The sequence below is a fragment of the Chrysochloris asiatica genome, unplaced genomic scaffold (genome assembly GCF_000296735.1).
Source record: "Chrysochloris asiatica unplaced genomic scaffold, ChrAsi1.0 scaffold00122, whole genome shotgun sequence".
Lineage (NCBI taxonomy): Eukaryota > Metazoa > Chordata > Mammalia > Afrosoricida > Chrysochloridae > Chrysochloris > Chrysochloris asiatica.
Window position 1 is genome coordinate 4,076,070 of NW_006408640.1, and position 9,822 is coordinate 4,085,891.

Sequence of the window (9,822 nt, forward strand, 5' to 3'; positions counted from 1 at the left end):
TTAGAACGGCATCCCCCCTTTCATCTGGCTGGCCACTTTTTCATCCGTGGGTTCCTCTTTCTTCTTTTCACGCTCTTTGTTCCAGTCCTTCAGGCCATCTGGGAGGGAAGTGTCCTCGTCCAAGCTGCCAGTTCCTTCCACAAATTCCTCATAGGTAGATTTTTCCACAAAAGGTCTGGGGCCCAAAAGTTCAACCATATCATTCTTATCTAATACTTCTTTCTCTAACAATAGAAGAGCAACCTGAAATAAGAAGGATTTACATTAAATACAATTACTCAGCAAATTCGTTGTTGCTGTTAAGTATCATTAAGTCTGTTCTGATTCAATGTGACCCAGTAGAGGGTTTCTGATGAGTGGCTGTTGAGTACTTTGAATACATCACCAATGTGTATTCAAAGGTAATAATGATTTTATTTATAGCCCATCCCATTCCAAATACAGATTTAAGATCAATCAGAAAGATCAATGATGTTACAAAAGGTAACATCGTTTTAAAGATGTAAACTAGTAGAAACAAAAATGTCCATCAGCAAGGCACTGATACATCCACACATTGAACAATTAAGTATTTGTAATAAAGAAAGAAGTTCTCTTTGTTCTGTATGTATCTCTTGACGATACATACTTAAGTGAAAAATGCAAGATACTTAATATGTATAGTATGCTACATTTGATTTCAAAAGGAGAAAAGAATACATCTTTTAATGTTTTTATCTATACATGAAGAAAATATTCAAGGCAATATAATAAAGTGGGAGCATGGTAGCTCTGTACAATAAGCAATGAACTGAGAACCACAAGGTTGGCAGTTTGAGTCTACCAGCCATTCCACAGGTTAAAGTTTGAGGCTTTCCGCTCCCACAAAGAGGTACAGCCTCAGAAACTCTATACAGAGTTGCTGAGTCAGACTCAACTCAACAGCACTTAACAACAACATATAAGAAAGTAATGGAAGTGATTATGGAAGGCAGGCTGGGGGAAAGGATAGAAAGAGACTGAAAAGCAAGTTTAAAAACCATTACTTGGAGGAGAATAGAGACAAGGGCAGAGCTACAAATTTAAATCTGGAAGGCTAATATCAAAATATACTGTCTTGAAATTCTATTCATTTCTATGGGTGATGCACAACACTTATATTACACAGAAAAGAGAACACACGTATGTGAAGAACAATGATTGTGTCAGGAAAGCAAGAGTTGTGTTCACATTAGGTCATCTGACTACTGTCAACAAAACTGCTGTATACAGTAGAGTCAGCTCCTACTCAGAGGCTCTGTAGAGTTTCTGAGGCTGTTCACCTTTACAAGAGCAGGAAGTCTCATCTTTCTCCTGCAGAGCAGCTGGTGGGTTCAAACTGCTGACCTTTCGGTTGTTAAGAGACCAAGGTGTAACCCACAATGTTACAAAATTAATCAGTTTAAATCATTAACTGACCTTATAAATGGATTTAGTTTCAGAGATAGTGCCCTAATAAGGAATTTAACGTATCTGTAGTTTATATTAAATGCTGTTTCTAAAGTTAAACTTTTCTTTTCAATTGTATGGAGTATTTCCAATATATACATAAGTAAAAAGAATGGATAATCAATCCCCATGTAGCCATTATCCACAATTATCAATTTAGAGCCAATTTTGTTTCACCTACTCCTTGGACTATTATAAAGAAAATCCCAGATGCCATACCATTTTATTCACATATGTTTTCATTTATTTCTAGAAGATTAAGACTCTTTAAAGAATGTAATCAGAATACTAAACACTAAAACACTCTGGTTTTTAAAATATATTTTTGCAGATACAATGTCCAGAGGAACAAAAAATTTTTGTTCTTTCATAAGACATCTTTAATTCTCAATTTGCTTAGCTAAACCCTATACTTGGTCACTATGAGTCGAAATCGGCTTGATGGCACACCACCACCATGTATATATGGTTGCAGATATATCGAGGAAGACTTAAAACTCCTTAGACACCCAAGCTAATATAGTCACGGACCAGTGAATTAGACTATCTATTGGCCAAATAGGGCAGTGTGTGCCCTCATGAATACTTCCTGTTGCATGTATATCAGTTCTTCCAGGGAGGTGGGACTTAGAGCCAAACGCTCACTTGTACCTGCTCAATGGCTGAGACACCAGGAAAATACTGGCTAGTGATATTTGGACCCATATCAAAGCATATCTCCCATTCTTGACTTGGTTTCTACCTTTTTAGGACCACTAGTAGTCACTGGTCTGCTTCTTATTTTAGGCCCTTGCTTATTTGGCCTTTTAGTTAAATTTGTATCCTCTAGGAGTCATCAGCTGCTCCTCGGAAACCCTATATAGGGTCGCTGTAGGTCGAAACCGACTGTACGGCACTTAACAACAACAACAAGGAGCCCTGGCATGGTGCTGTAGGATTAGTACTGATCTGCAAACCACAAGGTCGACCCTATATTGGGTCACTATGAGTCAACAGCACTAACAACAAGAAGGAGTCCTGGTGTGGCATTGTACAACAAGCACTGGACTGCTAATCACAAGGCGGTGGTTCAAACGTACAGCTGCTCTGTAGAAGAAAGATGAGGCTTTCTGCTATCATGAAGATTCACTGCCTCGTAAACGCAACATCGGGTTGCTATGAGTTAGAACTGACTCGATGGCAGTGGGTTTCATTATTGGGGAACATGGATATAGAGCTCTGGTGTGGTGCTGTAGGATAAGCACTGGACTGCTAACCAGTACAACTGCTGAGTCAAACTCACCAGCTGCTCCTCAAAACCCTATCTTGGGTATGTGTGGGGACCAACTTGATGGCACTTCAATGGAGTGTGTGTGTGTGTGTGTCTCTGTGTGTGTATACACACACACACGCATATATAATACCTATATATCTCTATTACATGTACTCTTGAAAATTTTTATGCATAGTCTTTGTTTTCATTGGGATAGTAATCTAGAATGAGCTCTTCTGCTTTTTATTGTCTCTTACAGTTGCTTTCATTGTTTTCAATAGCCAATACCTCCTGTCCCTAGTCCATTTGCAACAGCCCACTGCTCCCACTCTCCTGGAGATCAAACTGAGCCCTGCAATACCTCTGCTGCCCTCCGCCAGTCTGTCTGCCATCACCCAAGTCTTTCTGAGATCTTTTTTCTCTTTTATTTTTCTATATTTAATCAATAAATCTTGTTTTTTTAAGGCCTGTCTTTACTTTTGTAATTTTAACTACCACCATGGATACCATCTCAGGAATGTCTGAGCTGGATTCTGTTCTTTCAATCTCTTCCACTCTAATACCATACACTGCTGCCACACACTTTTACACAATGAACTTTTAATCACTGCTACTCACAATTCCTTAATACCAGGAGGCTATATTAGATAATTTTTAGGTCATGTCCATTTCTAAGCTGTTACTCTGTTTTCTGACTAGCTTTCAAGGCCCTTCATACGCAGTCCTGTTACCCCTGTCCAGCTCTCCCCACTGTATAATGCTCTCAAGCCTCCACATTGCAAGTTCCTCATTTCCTTCATGCATTCTACCCTGGTCACTTACAAGGTAAAATATAAGCCTTAGATTATCCATCCAGAAAATGACTTTTGAGAAAAGACACCAAAGCAGGCTCACAGTAGGCTACTCTGAAGACTTGCTGACTAAATAGCATCTAAGAATATACTTCTGTTTGAGTCAGTCCCAATAAAAAGGCTTTTGTGTTTATTTTCTTATTAGATGGTTCAAAAATTTTTTTTGGTGTTCAAAAAACAAAAAATTCCAATTTTGCTTGCAAAGATGATGAAGAATTGATTTACGGATAAAAGAAATCAACTGCGTTTGGAGAGAATCCTTTCATTTTTGTTGTTGTTGCTAAGTGCCGTCGAGTTAGTTCCAACCTATAACAAGCCTGTATAGGGTTTCTGAGGAGCGGCTGGTGAGCTTCAGTCACTGACCTTGCAGTTCAAACTGACTTTGCAGTCCAGCGCATTAACCTACAGCGCCACACCAGGAGTCCTCACTTTTTGTAGGTGCTGTCAGATGAGGTCCAACAAAATCAGCTAACATGCTTACCTACTAGAGCATGATCGAGCCATATTTATCTAAGTTTGTCCCTAGTTCTTTGTTTGCCTTTTCATCATTTGTTGTGTTGGTTCCGACTCATAGTGATCCTGTATTGGGGATTGGGTTTCCGAGGAGCAGCTCGTGAGTCACCTAGTAGTACAAACCTACCTTGAGGCCAAGTGCTTATCCTAAGGCACCACACCAGGACTCCTTCCATTGTTTAGTACCTGTTTATCCTAGTGGTGAAAAGCAATGGTAAACTCAATCAACTCCTTATTTAAAGCTTAAGGAGCCCTGATAGCGTAGTGGTTAAGAGTCAGGCTGCTAACCTCAAGGTCAGCAGTTCAAAACTACCCAGCTATTTCACGGGAGAAAGATGAGATGTTCTGCTCCTGTAAACATTCACAGCCTCGGAAACCCCGTACACAGTCACTATCAGTCAGAACCAACTCCACGGCACACCACTACCACCACCAAGAGAACATTAGGTGGGAGAAGAGTGCTAATTTCATCACTGTTAATGCTACAGTTTATGACAGACTTCACTGGCCCCTCAGCCATATTTTTAGTTTGATACTAAGAGCCAAAAGGGCTGGGTCTGGGTCTGTTTCTGCTCACCACTGCACCCCACAGGATCACTGACAGCGAGCCAGCACTGGCACACCATGATGAATGAATACAAGAGTTGGCCACAGAATGGAAACAGTTTATAAACCAACCAAATATCCAAATGATCACTTTACTCTTTTCCTGCAAAAGTTGGCAGAGAATTAGTTATAGAAGAAGCACCTACCTTCTCCACATCAGCTTTCTTGTCTGTGAGGAGAGCTACTGTTCTTTCATAAGCATCATTAATAAGTATTCGTACTTCATCATCTATCAGTCTTGCAGTAGCTTCACTGTAAGGTTTCTCCAATACCATGTCTCCTTGACGTGGAAGGTCAAAGGAAATTTGCCCCACCTTTTCATTCATGCCAAACTGAACGATCTGGGAAAAAAAGATGGTTAGTGGGGACATACATTTTTGACTAGTCAATATATTTTTATCAAACAGCGGTAAGTCCTCACAACGTGCAGTAGAGTGGAATTACTTGATATGGCTCTTCAATCTACAGTCTCTGAAACTCCCATCAAATGATCGGGTTGTTGTTGTTGCTATGTGCCGTGGAGTCGGTTCTGACAGCGACCCTGTACAGGATTTCCGAGGCTGTAAATCTTTACGGGCGCAGAAAGCCTCATCTTTCTCCCACGGAACAGCGGGTAGTTTCGAACTGCTGACCGTGAAATTCACAGGCAGATTCGTAACCACTAAGTTACCAGAGCTCCTTGGGACCCTGCAATTAGTGTGTATAGGACTCTAACTTGGGGATTGGTCAGTTTTACCATTCTACTGGTCATTCTGCTGAGTTTAGGAGTCAATTCAGAAGCAGGAGCAGATGATCCCGGAGCATTAAGAAAAAAGAGCAGAGACAGCAGCACAGAGACAGAGTAGATGCCCACTCACACTGCTGAGGGCCTTCACGCAGGAGAACACTACAGAGGCTTTACAATGCTTGTCCAAGCTGAGGAGAGGCCTAGGGACCCAGAACAGAGCAAGGCACGGCAGAGAGAAGGTGTTCCTAACTAACTAGAGAACCGCTGGACCTTGAGTTATTTCTGATCCTGAATTGTACTCTGTTCACTTCCCTAATAAACTCCATAATAACTGTGTTTTTCACTTTAACATTTGTTCTTTTTCTTTTTTGACACTTCATGAAAACAACAGAAAAAGGAACTCTAAAATCATAAAACTGGAGAAGCTGTCTTAATCAATTCCTCCTCCTAAGAGATGAGGAAAATAAGTTTTATGTAAAAATGAACACTAGATTATTAGTAGTTATAAGGAACTAGGAGGAGGAAGAAGTATAGTTATTACTGACAGGGTACTCAATTTCATTGTTGTTGTTGTTGTTAAGTGCTGTCAAGTTGGTTCCAACCCACAGCAACCCTGTACAGCGTTTCCGAGGCTGTAAATCTTTACGGGAGCAGAAAGCCTCATCTTTCTCCCGTGGAGCTGCTGGTAGTTTCGAACTGCTAACCTTAAGGTTTGCAGCCCGATTCGTTACCACTATGCTATCAGAGCTCCTTCAATTTCGGTATGGAGGGATATAAAAACTATTTGTGATGCTTACACAACCTGGTGAAAGTTATTAATGTCACTGAATTGTACACATAAAAAAGTTAAATATGCAAGCTTCTTACTACTTATATTTTGCTTCTTACTACTTATATTTGCTATAATAAAATTAATTTAAAAAAATGCAACATAAAAATCCCATATAGAGCTGCTATGAGAAAAATAACAAAAGAAGAGAAGCAGTATCATAATATCTAAAATCCTGCAGAGCAGGATGGTCAATAAAACTTAGGAAAATTGCAGCCTATTTCAGAAAAAAAACAAAAGGAATTAGGAAAACAATGGAAGGTGTGGAAACATAAGTCAGAATTAGAAAATATTAGATGGGTGTTCCACCACCCTGTTAGTTTGTCGAACTGTGGTGGCTTGTATTTTACCATGCTGCTGAATGTTACGCCACCGGTATTTTAAATACCAGCAGAGTCACTCATGATAGATAGGATTCAGCACAGCTTCCAGACTGAGACTAAAAAGAAGGAGAGAAGGACCACTACTGCAGGGCTAGAAACTGGATGCAATTCTCTGATAGAGTGCCGGAAGATGAGCCCCTCAGGTTGGAACACACTCAAAATAAGACTGAAGAAGAGCTGCCTCCTCAAAGTACCTTTAACTACATGGATGGAGCAAAGCTTTTGGCACGTTCATTTGCTGATGGGGCAACACTAAAAGCGAGAAGAAACAGCTACAAACATCCATTATAAAGCATGGAATTATGTAGTATGATTCTAGAAAAACTGGATGACATCAAAAGCAAATACCAGCTGAAATAGACTGATATTGGCCATTTTGAATCAATCGCATAATTTACTATGCCAGAAATGACAAATTAAAGAGGAACACTATCAAATTCATCATCATCAAAAGGAAAAAAAATGTCAAGATCCATCTTAGAGCACAATGCAGTGTGATAAGATAATATTCATAAACCTATAAGGAAGACTGGTTGGTACCACTATTATTCAAATTTACACACTAACCACTGAAGTCAATGATAATGAAGTTGAAGAATTCTACCAATTTCTTCAATGTGAATTGATTAAACATGTAATCAAGATGCACAGATAATTATTGGTGACTAGGATGCAAAAATTGGAAAAAAGAAGATCAGTAGTTAGAAAATATGGCCTTAGTGATAGAAATGAAGCTGGAAACTGCATGAAAGAATTTTGCAAGACCAAATGACTAATTCATTGCAAATACCATTTTCAACAACAGAAATAGTGACTATACACATGGACCTCACCAGATGGAATACACAGGAATAAAATGGACTACATATGCAGGAAAAGACGATAGAGAAGCTCAATATCATCAGAAGGCCAGGGATCGATTGTGGAACAGACCATTATCATCAAAAGAATATGAGCAATAGCTCATATGCAAGGTCAGACTGAAACTGCAGAATTTAAACAAATCTAAGACAGACAACATATGACCTTGAGTATATCCTACCTGAACTTAGAGACCATCTCAAGAACCAATTTGATGCATTTGACACTAATGACTGGAGACCAGTGAGTTATGGGATGACATCAAGAACATACATAAAGGAAACACAAGGTCATTATAAAAACAAGAAAAAGAAAAGACTAACAGACTCTGAAACTTGCTCTTGAACAGAGACATTAAAGTGACTTGGAAGAAATGATAAAGTAAAAGAGCTGAACAGAACATTTCAAAAGGCAACTCGAGAAAACACAGAAAACTAAAAGGGAAGAACTTCAGCATTTCTCAAGTTGAAAGATTTGAAGAAAAAATTCAAACCTCAAATTGCCACATTGTAGGGTTCTATGGGCAAACTATGACCCAAGAAGCATCAAAAGAATATGGAAGGAATACGCAGAGTCACTGTACCGAAAAGAATTGGCCAATGCTCAACTATTTTAAGAAGCATATGATTAAGAACCAATAGTACTCATTTGACTTCCGGCACTTCCCTGACCAGGCACCTCAGGTAGGGCAGTCTCGGGGAAAAGGGGCAGAATCACACATAAGAAACCTCTGTCTAGAAGACAGACAGCCTTTGAACAAATGTTAAGATCTTATATTTCAACATTCTGAACTCGTTTTTTTAAAAGATCAAATTGCTGAGGAATTACAGGCATTAAGCTTTTGCCTGCCTGCACGCAGCTCCTGCTTCCGCGCCCATGCCAGCGAGTGCCTCTACCCCTGCAGACCTTGGAATGCAGGACTAGAGCAACCCCACTTAGAAGGCTGCATTTCCAGAGAAAAGGAAGGATAAACTAACAAAGCCGAACAAATAGAGAGGGATATCGGTGTGGATATCAAGAAATTCAGGGTACCCACAGTACAGAGAGACTGAGAGAGGCATTTTCTATGTCATCAAATACGGACACTACATCCCTGCAGCCACGACCCCTAGCCCACTACTGCCCCGGCCTAGACCAGCCCTCTGCAAAGCAGCCAAGGCTTAGGAACGCCAAAGGCACAGGCCCACCCACTGAGGCCAAGGCCGTCCCAAGGCCCAGACACTCCCACTAAGGCCAAGGCCTGCCCTGAGGCCCAACCCGCCCACAGACTGGTCACAAAGGCCCAGACCCAACCAAGGGAAACCCGCCACGAAGCCCAGTCGCCAAGGCCCAGTGCCCCTGAGACCCAACCCGCCCTCAGCCTGGTCCCGAGGCCCAATCCGCCCAACCCGCCTGCTGAGGCACAAGCCACCCGATGCCCAGATGCTGATACCCAGGCCCCCTGAGGCCCAAACTGCACGCCCGAGGCCCAAACCACCAGCCCAAGGGCCAAACCACCCACCTGAGGTCCAACCCTCCTGCAGCCCGGTCGCTGATGCCCAGACTCCCAGAGGCCCAAACTGCCGTCCTAGGCTCAACTCACCCACCCGAGGCCCAAACAGCCCGCCACCAAGGCCCAGGCCCAACTGAGGCCCAAAAAAGTTACTCTGAGTTAAGCAATAAGGAGAGTGAAAAGGGAAGACCACATCCTGATCACATCTTCCTGGAGATAATCAGAAAACATAAAAAATTACCAAAACACGTACTTAATTAATTATTAGGGCCACAGATAAACATTAAACATGTCCAAGAAGCAAAAGCAGATGATCATATCAGCACAGGTCCAGAAAAAAGATAAAATATCTGAGACAAATGAACCAGAAGTAGACCTTCCCTCTATGCTGGAAGGAGGACAGACCTTGGAGATACCTGAGAAACAATTCAGAAAAATGATTATTAAATGTCTCAAAGCACTTTACAATGGAGTTGAGAAAAATAAGGAAGAAATCAGAAAAGCACTACAGGAACAATCAAACAAGATAGATACAGCATTGGTAACAATCCAAAACCTACAGAAAGAGGTCCAATCAACAACAAAATGGCAGAAATAGAAAACTCCTTGAAAGGGCAGAGGAGTAGAATAGATGAGATGGAAGGAAGAATCAGTGAGCTGGAAGACAAGTCTCTCAATACCACTAAGACAGAAGAACAAACCCAAAAAAGGGTGAAAAATTCAGAGGAAGGTCTAAGATTCATGTTGGACAACATGAAGAGGAATAACCTAAGAATAATTGGCATTCCAGAACAAAATGAGTCACACAAGTCCACAGAGGAAATAGTCAAAGAACTACTGA

The 9,822-nt window shown here is 41.0% G+C and overlaps 1 protein-coding gene across 1 annotated transcript in view; it reads right to left on the reverse strand.

Moving 5' to 3' along the window:
* The window catches only part of AFG3L2 (AFG3-like AAA ATPase 2), an 87,372-nt gene continuing 77,550 nt past the window's right edge, over nucleotides 1-9,822 (reverse strand). Inside the window, exons 16-17 of the mRNA XM_006868709.1 lie at nucleotides 4,836-5,030; nucleotides 1-243 (exon numbers count right to left, since the gene is read on the reverse strand). Coding sequence (XP_006868771.1) covers nucleotides 1-243; nucleotides 4,836-5,030 — 438 coding nt within the window. The remainder of the gene's footprint in view (nucleotides 244-4,835; nucleotides 5,031-9,822) is intronic.